At 37.3% G+C, this 13,868-nt stretch overlaps 1 protein-coding gene across 1 annotated transcript; it reads left to right on the top strand.

The window, feature by feature from the left end:
• Positions 1 to 1,807: 1,807 nt before the first annotated feature.
• Positions 1,808 to 12,063, top strand: LOC113684279 (cytochrome P450 20A1). Its single transcript, XM_027201624.2, has 12 exons — positions 1,808 to 1,986; positions 3,364 to 3,416; positions 3,852 to 4,021; positions 5,260 to 5,405; positions 6,499 to 6,666; positions 7,360 to 7,438; positions 8,168 to 8,289; positions 9,241 to 9,295; positions 10,076 to 10,196; positions 10,652 to 10,763; positions 10,843 to 10,907; positions 11,101 to 12,063. The coding sequence occupies exons 1-12, from the start codon at positions 1,891 to 1,893 to the stop codon at positions 11,348 to 11,350; spliced, it is 1,437 nt and encodes a 478-aa protein (XP_027057425.2). The 5' UTR covers positions 1,808 to 1,890; the 3' UTR covers positions 11,351 to 12,063.
• Positions 12,064 to 13,868: the final 1,805 nt, after the last annotated feature.

The following is a 13,868-nucleotide window of genomic DNA, read 5'->3' as shown; positions in this document are numbered from 1 at the left end:
CGCTTGCGACGAAAGAGGAAACTTCGAGGGGTGTCGCTATGCGTGTTTTCTAAGTCAGGGTCGGCCAGAGTTTTTGGGTATTCGGTATTCAGGGGCGTTTTAAATCGGGTATACGGTATATTGCAGCTTAAATATGGGTATTCAGTATATCACTTTCTTTGAATTTCAGGTATAAAGTATTCAAAGCTTCGATTATTTTTGGGTATATTTGGAGGAATTTGGGGTATTTTGGGGTATTTTGTCGATTTTTTTTCGGGTATATTGGTATTCCACTACCCCCCCTGGCCGACCCTGCTAAGTGTCGCTGATGTGGGGACTATTTTACCGGTCGTAATGAAACCACGAAAACCAAGATGACTATCAACGGTGTTTATTTAGATCACGGTCACGATCACGATCACGATCGTAAACTGAAATTGTAATAATATTATAACGAAAGCATGAATGAAACGCTTTACGTGCCTATGTCGATAACGCGATTAAAATAACAACAATCAACGTGAATTAACATAAACAAATCATAAAAGGCTAAATTAGAACTACTCGAGAATCAAAGATCGGCTACACAATGACCATTTGCGGCTGATTAACAGCCCAAAGACTAAAATGTGGGCGTTACTTTGCGAGCGTCTAGTTATTTCAAAATATTCCTTCGATTTCAAGATAACTAGTTGTACTGTTGTACAACACAGTACATATGTGCGCTATCGCCCAAGGTGAAAAACTAAACTTAAACATATTGAATTAAAACTAACAAAATCACTTACATATCGGTCCCGCTTGTGCCAAAGGTTTGGAACGAAAGACGAAGTTATTGCTGTTCAAGGTGAAATCTTACGAAACTCTGGCTTATAGGGACGCTAATTTAGTTTTTATATGCGCGTGGTGACGCTAAAATATCCGATTTCAAACCAATAGGGAAAAAGATAAACATTGTAACTAAGATCGTAACTAGGCACGCAAATTAAAGTAATTGACAATTGATCTAATCAACAAAAAAGGCTGTTCTTTGTTCGATATCCTTAACAGCAATGGTCTTCAGTATCAAGATTATTTGGTACCTAAATAGTAAAATGTTCGAGAGAAGAAATAATCATAAACATTTTTTCTTTCTCATCAGCATCGACTTCCAAAAGTAATGGATAATGACCACCTAAAACAAAGAAGAAATAAATCAAATTTGTGATTTCACAGGGCTTCAATACGAAACAACTATACATATCTTTTATTTCCTACCACTTACAAGTGGCAGGAATGGCTGAAATGGCCTTCACGTGAACACAACAGAATCCTACGCGTGTATAACCATGTAGAACTATTTATTCGGTATCGAAATTACATCCCAAATGTCATGATATTTGACTGAAACTCAGCTTACCCATCTTTCGTTTAGACTTCGAAACTTGCTGCTTTTTACCACCGTTTCAATGTTTTCTTGTTGTTCAAAAGGTGGTAGGGCCATTGCAGACCGTGATTTTTTTTTTTACTTGTTATTTTACTTTACTTATTATTTTGGTGTCGAGATCATGCTGATCACAACTGAAAGCACATTTACCCCTTTCCTCCGCCATCTTGAATGTTGTAAGACAGTGGAACCGAGTCCTTCTCTTTATTTAACACGTGTAAATAGCATTGGTAAAGAGTGCCACGAAATTACTATATCCATAAATTTGGTGCCAATTTAGAAATAACGATAATCGTTATTTCGGTCTCGAGATCATGCTGTGGTCACTTGGGTAGCTCTCAAACTATCGCTCAGTTCTCATATCCAGACTCCTCGCAAAACGAACCTTGAAAAAGACTGGGGCGGCAGATAATCTGCTCTTAAAAAGCTCCTTAGGTACAGGAAAGCAGATATTGGAACTGCCTTTGCATTGTAGAACCGAAAAAATGTTTCCTTCTCATATGTCTGTGAATGATCTGGGTGTATTTGCTGTAGTGATGGTTTTTGGTTTGTTGATTGTTCTTTTGTTCATGTTTGACTTCGTAAGTATGACAACTTTCCTTGCTAACGTTGGTAGCGCGCGTGGAATATGTATTCACTTAATTCACTAAATGGCATTCAATTACAATATCGATTACTCCATTTCCCTCGAAACATTTTTTTTTGTTATAAGGGCTGTGCCTGTAAATTAGTGTATAGTCGTAGGGAGAATTTAGTTATCATTTCTTGTAAATCAATTTCGGTGCAATCAGCCGCGCTCCGTGTTCACAGCTAACACGAGCTAAGCGGTATAAATCAAAGTTTTCAGATGCTCGCACAAATATTTGACCTTTGTGCAACTGCGGTTGCGGTTGCTCAATAAGTAGTGTTTGTGTGAGTTAGAACTGTCTGGGTCAAGATTCCTGCACCGCGCCATACTTTATTATGCATTCAGGTCTTGCAATAAGAAGACAATGGCGAAAACAATAGGTTACATTGGCTATGAGACTACGGCTTTAATTTGTTTCAGAATTGCGTGGGGTTATTCGGAAACCCTTCCTTTTCTTTCATGCTGGAATTGACGTTGAATTTATACTTGGTCTATAGCGCTTTAGAGTCTTCTGAAAGAAATTAATAACTGCAAGAATACTCACATAATTATCCTTAAAACAAAATAGACTTGGAAAGATTTCCATGCATGTAACCCCTACACTACTGTAAAAAAATGCCTTGGTCCCAAAGGCAATCTTTTGTTTTTAACATTGTCTCTGGTAATCAAGGATTCTAGGCATGATTAAGTATTGGGCTGTGCAGAAATCCTGTGCTAGACTGGGGATATAAAAAAACCTTATTCCTTTTTAATCTGAGTTATGGTAAGAAATTGGAAGGGTATGTGTAGAATATACCACTCACATTAATACCCCTTCTTAGTTAATAACAGGACACTAAGTTATTTCTCTTATAAGCACAGAAAACCCATTTGTCCATTAAGACTAAGGTAATACATTTACATAGAGGTACTAAAGGAGGGGTGGGGTTGGGGGAGGGGTCCTTATCCCATTTCACACACAACTTTTAAAAACATATCTTTCTTAAACGGTATGTCACACTTTACAAATCTAAAGAGAGAACTTCAAATCTCTCCTTACCTTGTATTTCAGAACACTTCATGCATCACATATTCATTCTGGGCGTAATCATATGTCACATTTAAACCCTTTGCACTCTTGGCAGTGTTTCAGCTGGAATATTTTACTTGAGGGCCAGAGTGGTCCCTGAAGACCATTTTTAGGGAGGAACCTTTTAATAAAGGGACCAAGAGGCTCTGTAAAGGCACTTAAAGTCCAATATCTTGGATAGCACAATGCCTTAACTCTCAGTTTAGTTGTCTTTGGGAATTAATTCTTCTCTCTGAAAACAATTTTCATTGTCCATTACAGAGGGGTACATCAAAAGGCCCATCAATTCCAGGAGAGGAACCATCAGACCCAGAGTAAGTAATTTGATAAGTACTCACATTTTCTGTGGAAGACATTTCTCTCCCCAGGGGTCAGGAGTATGCACTCTGAAGTGTAGATTGAAAGGGTGTGTAAATCACCAAAACACACCTGCATGAAGATATGCCAAAGATTGCAACACAATGGCTCAGGGGTTTCATCAAGGTTTAGAGTAAGGGAAGGGGGGGGGGGGCATCTGACTTTAGCAGATTAAATACAGATGAATACAATACAAACAAGCCATTGGCATTCAATCAAGGGTGACCTTGACCATGACCTCATGATAGAGGTGATATTACAGTAATTAAATGAAAACAATTTGGGACTTTTACAATCAACTGCTTAACACAGGGTGACCAATTTATACAGATTCAACTTTAATTACTTTGAATTCTTGTAAATAAATTTTTTTCTGAATTCTAAATTTCAAGGATGGGTAATCTGGGTGATATGGGAAAAGCAGGCAGCCTTCACCAGTACATGATGTTATTACATGAGAAGTATGGTCCTATAGCAGGATTCTGGTGGGCCAAGCAATACGTTGTTAGTTTAGCAGCTCCAGAATACTGGAAAGAAATAAAGTCAATCTTTGATAGACCTGGTAAGAAAGAAAAATTAACGCTGAATCTCCTTGAACTGTTTAAAGGATTATTTTGATTATCCTTTTTACATATGTGAACCCTACACTCCCAAGATCTCATTAGAAATTCTCCTTACTGTCTGCTGTACTTTTTCATATCATGTTAGTTTGGGAAATTTGATATTTGATCAACCAGTAATCCCCTAAATGATATTAACTTCTTACTAACTACATGTGAAGACCATACTGGGGAATATTGGCCTGAGGTTGTTGCTATGCCAAAACAAACAATTAAGGGCCAATTTTCCCCAGTAACTCTTGAGCAAGCAAGGTTAGTAAGTAAAAGGGGAAGTTTCTAAAGTTCTGTGGTGCTGCGTCAGTGGGAGAGTGACAAGGTAATTTGGTTTTATCAACTGAGTTCATAATGTAATTTGGCTACTGTAAAGAGTTTCAGAGCTGATGTTTTGAACATAAGCTCTTTTTCAGACACTCTAAGGAAGAGCTAATGCTCCAAACGTTAGCTTTGAAACTGTTTACAGTGGCCAATTCATGTTATTAGCTCAGTTGATAAAACCAAATTACTAGGGTAGTATGTAGTTTATTACTAACAGTTGGCACTTGGACCAAACTAAATTATTTTAAATTTGTTGGCTTTTATGAACAAAAATACATGACCTATGACCCTTTCTGTGAAAATGATCCATATGGCAAAATATGAACCATTCAAGAACCCATCAGAATGCCTGGATCTACCTCAGGACTGCCTAGCTATATGATAATTTTCTTTATTGTCATCACATGTCTTCTTGTTATTGAAAAGGAGAAATTCTGTCTTGGTCACTCTTTGGAATAAGAGGGCTGAAATAACCTCAGTCTAATGTTTTTGCATAGAAATACAGTTGTTTTTGATATACATAGAAAGTTTTGTCACAAGATATTTCTAATTTACAAATATTAAGTTTTATTCATAATTGATTAACCTCTAAATAAATGATATTTTGCAAACAAAATCATATGGGACAAGTTCTGATGCATGTCATTCTTTCAAACAGACAAGATGAATTTTTTCTTTAGGCATGAGTGCTTTTAGGAACACTTCAGTTATGTTATATTTGCAAAGTCAAATATTCTAGACCACCTTCTGATCTCCAAAACATTCATATGACATAAAGAAAATTTCTAGATGGAAAGGGACTCTGAAATTGTGAAAGATGCTGTACTTATTTCTCAGTTATATCAATGTTCTGTCCATATTTCAGGGGATCTTTTCAGGCTGTTTGAGCCGCTCATTGGCAAGAAAAGTATCCAGTATGCCAATGGTCCAGAAGGAAGGAAGAGAAGACAGTTGATGGACAGAAGTTTCAGTCATGAAGCTGTCAAGGACTACTATGATCACTTTGTCAAGGTTTCATACAATTTTTGCTTTGTTTGCATTTTGTTCAACATCACCAGACTCTTTTTTAAAATTTTTCTCTGTTCCATTGACAGAAGCAATACCTACAAATTGGACTGCACGTTACAATACTAATACAATCTATGATACAATTCTTACAGTAATGCCACTAATTATGTTCTCTTACTTGCAATACTACTAATTGGTATAAGTCAGTTACAGAACTACTGTCCAACTAGATCTACTTAAAATATTACACTTTTGTGGTACTTTTCATTACTAATGAATGCTACTTAGACTATAATTATTACACTATCATGTGACATTGTATACATACTAAAAGCAAACAAACAGACAAAAAACTGGACATGTTTACACCATTAACATTACAATTCTGTTTTAATTAATCAAGTCAATAATTGTACTAGAACAGTTAGTATGCTGGACTCAGGGTCACAGTCCTTTGAGCACAATAGATAAATCCTGTCAATCCGTAGATCCCAAAATAAATTCTCCCCATTGTCTGCTCTGTATTTCTAAGTTTAACTGTCAAAATCTAATATTAAAAGAAACAATCCTTAGTTGAATTTTTCCTATCTGAGGAGAAATTATGTATTGATCACCCATGGCAAAGATGTAAAACTGAATCTTTAACTGTTGCCTAGCAGTTAGCGTGTCAGACTCTGGGTTAATTGAGAGGTACAGGGTTAAGACAAGGTTTGAGGGTCATGCTCTTAGGGTTTAGGGTTAACCCTTTAACCCCTAAGAATGATAAGTATCTAATTTATCCCAACAGTATCAGCCTTGAATCACACTTTAAGGTCATGAGAATGAAGGAAATGTTCACCAACTAAAGGAGCCTTTGATTTTTAGACAAATTCTCCTGGTAAATACCATAGGAAATGTATAGAGAGCAGTATGGAGAATATGCACACTGATGCTGCAAGGGTGTGAATGGCTAACAAGACATATAGCTCTTGCAGTACCTATCTCCACTCAGTGATGAAGATGGGTGAGAGGGAAATGTTCGGGAAGCCTGAAAAAAAGTTAGAAATCTCAGAATTATGAACTTTAATTAATTTATGAAGATTTTTCATTCCTTCAGATTGCCAAAGAGACAGCTGACAAGTTTGCTAAGGGTGGTTCTCAAGAACATATTCCTTTGGGGAAAAGTATGATTGCCATGGCAATCAAAGCCATCTCTGTTGCAGGAATGGGCCGTTCATTTATGGATGAAAAGGAAGTTGACAAGTTAGCCGCAGTATATGATGTGGTAAGACTTCTTTACGTATATAGTATGCTGTTGGACAGTATAAAGAAAAAAATCAAAGTTACCAGCTGAACTTTGTGTTTCATAGTGACTTAACCCTTTAACTCCCAGATCTGATTGTTAATTCTCCCTTCTAGCTGCTAAACATTCCCTGATAAATTAGTTATAAGAATTTGGTGTTAAATTAAGATAACAACTTCTACCTGATAAGTTTGAATATTCTCATTACCCATTTGTGGGATGATGTATGGATATTGTAGGGAGAAATTCCATGTTAATCACTTCTGGGAGGTAGAGGGTTAATTCTAATTACTGCTTAGATTAACTTGAAGCAAGGCAGATTGATGGAGTGGAATTAGGAAGGGGTCGTTACTTTACTTACTTGAGGCTAATGAAAATTTACAGCTCCCTGGTAAGAGTAAGTCTCATCACATCACATTGCAAACACTCACTTAGTTGCTGCTCCCTTGTCATGCCCACCTTAAAGTTCGTACAACTCACATGGTTGTGTTTACACTCAGATCCAACCATTGGTATCACCAAGTTCTCAGTTAGCTCTACCATGCTCATCTGCTGTCACGTAGTTTAAATGCTTTTGAATTTCACTTGTAGTGGAAAAGTTCCCCTTGAGAAAATTAAATTGATGATGCATATTGTAAAGTTTTAAAGTTGTGTTAGTGCATTTGTTCTTTATAGTGCTGGGAGGAGATGGAGGAACGTCTCACATCACCTCCTCCTGGTCCAGACAGTGACAGAGAGAAAAACTTCCAAAAAGGTACAAGCACAATATTATCTGGTCTAATGTCTGGTGAATATAAAATATGTTGTTTTATTAACTTATCACAATTATTAACCTCTCAACCCCTAAGAGTTGAAAGTGCTAAGGAAACTAGGAAGAAGTCTCAGAGTCAATGAAGTCTCACTAAGAGTGACCAGCATCTAAATTCTCCTCACAATATCACCCCTGAATCACACATTAAGGTCACAAGAATAAGGGAAATGATCACCAACTAAAGCAACTCTTGATTCTTACACAAATTCTCCTTGTCAGCCCCTTTGGAAATGTATAGAGAACAGTGTGGAGAATATACATACTGATGTTAGGCTATAAGGGGATTTGTTAATTTGCATGATTTCCTGATGGCAACCTTGATGAATTTTAGATTTTTCTTCTTTTCTCTCCATTGTTTTAACCCTCTGTCACCGTAGATCTTAATGTAAATCTCCTCTCTGTCAGCCATATGCTCTCTGTATCATTAAAGCTCAGAGAATTTAGTGCAAATTAAACTTTATCCTCTCAATGATTTTTTTCTCTCTTCTCATTGCCATTCTGCTTGAAAATGGGTGGATGTGGTAAGGAGAAATTCTTTCTCGGTTGCCCCTGGGAGTGAAAGGGTCTACCATTATGTAGTAATTTCTGGTGTGGTTTTTGTGTAAGTATAAATATTCCTTTTAGTTTATGGAAATTCTTCCTCTTGAGTGTACATTTTCGAATTATTTTTAGCCCGCGCTGAAATGCAGAAACTTGTCCAAGACCTCATTAGAAAGAGGCGTCAGGACACAGAAAAAGCTGAAAAGTTATTCATTGACTCCATGTTGGATAACGACTTCATGGATGAAGAGGAGGTAACTAATTTAACCTTGTATCTAATGACTATTACCTCATGTTAATAATGGAGGAGGGATAACAAAGGGTGTGCCTTTTGAGCTGTTTTTGTCTGTTAGGGTATGGCTCAGGGTGTAGAGCCCCAGGTTACCTTGTGAGTTTAGTTTCGGGGTTCAAGCCCCAGACCAGACCAACACTTAGGGTCTTTAAGTAACTGTCGAGAATTGGCTGCCTTGGCTATGACATTCTCGTGCTCTCTGATAAGGACAATTAACTGTTGTCCCTGTCACACATCTTCAATGTACTAGTTAGCAGGGGACGTTAAACAACTCACCCAGTTCTTGCAAAGAGTAGGGAACATAGCTCCCAGTGATGTGGTCTAACTGAACCTTTAGATTGATTATAAAGGCCCCCATTTAAACCAGCTGTAAGCTGAACTGAGCCAGCCTGTTTTGATATGGCAAATATATAAATAAATAAATTAGTCATAGCAATCTCATCAGTGATATGGTGTACAATTATTTGTTTAATATCACAATTACTTTTTTGCTTCTTGTGTGGCTTGTATCACACTGTTCCTTATAAATTTCTTACAATACTGCTGGCAGGATTTGCTTCAAACTAACAAGCCTCTCACTATTTCCATTAAATTCATGAACTTAATGTTTGATTTAGAGATTCTTTAGTTGGTGATCATTTCAGTCCTTTATTCCAATGACCTTAAGATTTGACCCAAGGGTAGTATGGTAAGAAGTAATTAGATACTAGTCACTCTTAGGGGTGAAAATGTAAATACTTGCATCTTTTGAATGAAAGGATGTGAATAAGAAACAAGCTTTACTGGTTGATGTGATTATAATTTTATCCTTAGTCTTCATCCTAACTTGGAGAGTACTTAATGGTTAATTTTTCAGAAACTTCAACTAAAATTAATGATGGTTTTCATATGTATGTTCTTCTCTCCTTTATAGATTTGTGACCATGTTATAACCTTTCTTATTGGAGGATTCCATACTACAGGAAACAGTGAGTTCATATTGTTTACAATCCATCAATTGCACGTGTGCATGTTTGGTCTCAACACGCCATGTGACCAAATATTCCCTAGTTAAAACAGAGGGATATTGCAGGATATCACCTAAGTGATATTCCCCAATTTTCAAACCTTACATCCACTATGATAAGTGTTCATTTAAAATTTAATCCAAGATGAGAGAGTGATTTATGGTTGTTGCAGACGAAAGAAATATTTGTTTGTTCAGAGTCGTACCAAAGAATACTCAAAAGAAAATATCCCATATCATATGACATCCAGATATCATCTTTGTGTCCGAATGACAGTCTGTCATGTTTTTAATTCCACACTGTTGCGACCCTACTCACTATAATAGATGGTCACTTATTACACATTCACTTTGAGGTGGCTCTTAGCAGAGTGTGAACTTAAAACAAAATGCTGAACAATCAGAGGGTTTCCATAACTTTTTCCATAAGCGGTTTCCAGTGGTTTAATTGAAGACCGTGTCGGAGAAAGCTTAAAATTAGAGACTACTCACTGACTAAACAGATGGCAGTGAGAAGTCTTATCGGCAAAGGTAGACCACTGGAAACTGGGTTGTGAACAATTGATTTTAGAGGCCATTAGATAGGTGCATTTTCCTATGAGAGCAAATCTCTGCGTGAAGCAAAGAAGTGAAAAAAAAATTGTAAACAAAATTGAACGCTGGAAATGATCCCAATTAAGGAATTGATACACCAGCCTTAGAAAGGGTTAGAATTTGAGTATAAATTTTTTTTCTCCAACAGTGATGATTTGGTGTTTGTACTTCCTGACCAAACATCCAGAGATCCAAGAAAAAGTTTTTGCTGAACTGGAAGAAGTTCTGGGACAGGAGGACATCAAACCTCAAGTAGTGACAGAACTGACGTAAATAAAAACGTTCCTTTTATGTTAATGTAAAATAACTTACAAATGGCTCTAAGTAAGAGATGAGAATTAGACATTTTTTTTACTCCTCATTTCTCTTGCTTTTCCTAGCCCTTTACACCTAACATCGCTATGCATATTCTTCATATTCTTTTCCATACATCCCTAAGGTGCTGACAAGGAGAATTTGTTTAACAATCAAGAGCTTTTCTAGTTGGTGATCATTTCCTTTATTCATATAACCTTAGTATGTAAATCAGGGGTGATATTTTAGGGAGAAATTAGATGCTAGTGACTCTTAGGGGTGAAAGGGTTTTAAAATAATTCCTGTGTTTGCGAGAAAATGAGGAACACATGCGTGAGAGACCAGACCAGACTTATTGTCGCGTGCCTGACTTCTCCCTCGTGTGTGCTGGTCTTAAATCACTTGTTGTCTTGTCCACACTTTACTTCAGGTACACTCGTCAAGTAATAGATGAGACACTTCGTGCTTCAGTACTCGCTCCATGGGGAGCCAGAGTCCACGAGTACGACCTCCAAGTCGGAGAATTTGTTATTCCAAAAGAGGTAAATCCTTTGCAATTTACGGTCTAGCGTTAAGAAGTCTTTCCTGGAGTCAAACTTAAGAGGAGTTCTTATTTTATAGACCCCCATTCTTCTTCCGTTTGGAGTTGTATTACAAGACCAGAATTTGTGGCCAGAGCCGAAAAGGTAACAGTTATAGCAGACAATGAATTAGAGTTCTCACGTGCTTAGTTAAACTGGCTTTCTGAGCGGGGATCAAAACTTAAACCAAACAAGACTTGTTTACACGCTTTTCTCGCGCTTTATGGTTTATTTGGTGTCGGATTTTCGACACTCGTTTGAAATGAGCTCCTCACTTTATTCAATTCTCCTGTATCAGGTTTGATCCAGATCGCTTCAGTCCAGAGAACATCAAACAGCTTCCAAGCCTTGCTTACCAGCCGTTTGGATTCGCTGGAAAACGCAAGTGTCCCGGATGGCGGTTCTCGATCGCGGAGGGACTGGTGTTCTTGTCTGTTCTCATAAGACGCTTTAAGTTCCATCTTGTTGAAGGACAGGAAGTGAAACCTGTTTATCGCCTTGTGACGTCACCAGCTGAGGAGGTCTGGGTCACAGTGACTGAGAGATAAATCATTGGTTCAAATGTTTTCTAAAAGCTGACTCTTGTAGCTCGATGATTCGTTGCGGTATATATTTTTAGCAGCGATTGGTCGCCTACTATGTTCGAGCCTCTAACTTGAGGGTTTGTTAACTTGAGCGTAAACGATTTTTCGTGCCGTCGAAGAAAAAATGGGTGGCGAGACCATGATGCACCAAACTCCTGCAAAACACTAACTATACAGGCTAAATATTGGAATGAAATATAATAGATTAATAATAATATTGATGATAATAATAATAATAATGATGATGATGGTAATAATAATAATTATAATAATATAAGTAATAGTTATATTAATGTAGATGACGTTGTTGCTGATGATGATGATGATGATGATAGTAACATAACATAACATATTGTAGTAATAACAAAAATATTTCAAGAAGGCTTGGTTGGTAAATGTAAAGTCAAAGGGGTTATTTTCGCGTAAAACTAACTGCATGTGGATCGAAATTTAAATAATTTCCTTGAGATTTTAAATGACGAATAACGAAGCAAATCAATAAATTTTAGAGGTGCATATATGTGAATTTTACTAAAAAACTTGAAAGGTAAACTTGTTGGGAAGAAGAGTTCCAAAGCAAGTAAATATGACAGCGATGGTAAAGTGGCAATGAACTTATGCAGTTGGTATCATGTCACAAGGAGATGAAATAGAAAAAATTTTGTGCCATGCGAAAACCTTAAATATAATGGCCCCGACTATAGTCTTGACGATAAAGATTTTTGTTAAAGGTTTTTGATGGCTGTGTTGTGAGGAATTCTTGTATTTTACAGCCGAACCTGTATTAAGCAGCTTAACCAGTGCTTGTCGCTTTTGGGAATCGCATTTCTCGTTACTCAAAGCTGATTCCGTCGCTTTTAAGTGATATATTTCCATCATTTTCGCAAATTTTGTTCTTCGGAACTTACAGTTTTCATTTGAGCTTCAAATGGTACGGAACTACAGTCATTTTTCACATTCTAACACAGATCAACAGTCTCCACTTAAAAAAAAAAAAAAAAAAACAGGTAACTCGGCGGAATGAGCGACAACAGCGCACGCTTGTGACGCTTACTGTCCTCTTACGTAGGCATGGCGTGTCAACCGTCCCAGCACATTATCTAATCATAACCATTTCAATTTCCTCAAATGTGATTGTTGTACTAACTGGAAGAAATGAAGTCTCCAAGCGAAAGCACGGAAAGTTTAACATCGCGATTAAAAGTATTTATTTCTTCTGTATATATGACAATCGACCCTGGCGCTTCTTCCGTTGTCAGTTCTTCGTCTTTTTTGGTTGAACTTTTGCTTACCATTTTCTAGGCCGTGTTCACAGGATTTTCTCGCTTTCTCGTTGTCGCAAGCGAAGGAGGCTTTTTATGCCTCCAAGAATTTGTAGTTCATTTCAAAACAGGGAAGAAGTTCTGGCTCACTTTGAAAAACGCTTTTGTTTGTTTTTTGACTTATTGAAAGGTTAACTCGCAATCCACTCTAAATACTTCGCTTTGTTGACCAATCAGAATGCGAGATTTTATTCAATTATGCGATTCTGCCATCGATCTTTTTCGCAACTGGTAGTGACGAACAAACAATTTTAATGCGAAATGAAAATCCTCCAAATGATCAAGTCCAGTTGACAAACTCCTCTGGAAGTGCCGCACAATTAGCAAGCCAATGAAAACACTGTGAAAGGCACTTGAGGCCATTTCAGGTCGACAGGGTCAACGAAAAAGTGCCAATTCCGATCGAGGACGAGAAAGTGTTTTTCCTTAGATGCACTAACAAAACAGGAACGGGAAAAAAGGAAGCTTCAAGAGGATATTTCGTAAAAAGGACAAAAAACCGCACTTAATTAACATTTGCCACAAATATTGACGGAATTTTGTGGTTTATTCAGGCTAGAATGCTAGCTTAACACGAAAGACTTTATCTGTACCATTTCGTCAAGTTTAAGTACATTTTTCCTTTGTATGGGATGTCTTTCCACAAATCAGCACAATTTATCGCCTTTCGAGTTCCCATTGTAGGCATGAATTGACTTTTGTCAGGACCACTTATTGACGAGAATAATAATGAAAACAAAAAAAATGCGACGTTGCCCTTAATGTTCTTGTTCCCTTATGCCGCGCGTACTTTCGCGAGACTCCCGCTCTGCGTGGAGACAGAAAAAACTGCAATGCATGCTTAGAATTCACTGGAAATTCTCATTCACCAACTTTATTTCGAACCTCTGTTTAAAGTGATATTACAAGATTTTAGATCATCCCAATTGTTTGCATTTACAATTTCCATCCCTGATGTTCATGTAGTCGTAATTTTTGTTTACATCTCCGCACATAAATCCACTCGAGTCGCTGCAGTCCTGGCCTCCAGTGCAGTGTCAAAATTAGTAATGCCAAATTCAATGTTTTACGAAATTAAATGGCTCATTATTGAATGGGTCACAAAATTGAATTACGGGTGGATTATTGCAGTTGGATTGTGTCAAAATTAGTAGTATCAA

Source organism: Pocillopora damicornis, chromosome 9 (assembly GCF_964200805.1).
Source record: "Pocillopora damicornis chromosome 9, jaPocDami1.2, whole genome shotgun sequence".
Lineage (NCBI taxonomy): Eukaryota > Metazoa > Cnidaria > Anthozoa > Scleractinia > Pocilloporidae > Pocillopora > Pocillopora damicornis.
The sequence above is the reverse complement of the archived record's forward strand: the minus strand, read 5'-3'. Positions and strand labels throughout refer to the sequence as shown.

Coding starts and splice junctions, on each gene's coding strand:
- LOC113684279 (XM_027201624.2), top strand. CDS start 1,891: ATGTTTCCTTCTCATATGTCTGTGAATGATCTGGGTGTATTTGCTGTA. Junction 3,417..3,851: donor GAGGAACCATCAGACCCAGA/GTAAGTAATTTG, acceptor CTAAATTTCAAG/GATGGGTAATCTGGGTGATA. Junction 9,296..10,075: donor ATTCCATACTACAGGAAACA/GTGAGTTCATAT, acceptor TTTCTCCAACAG/TGATGATTTGGTGTTTGTAC.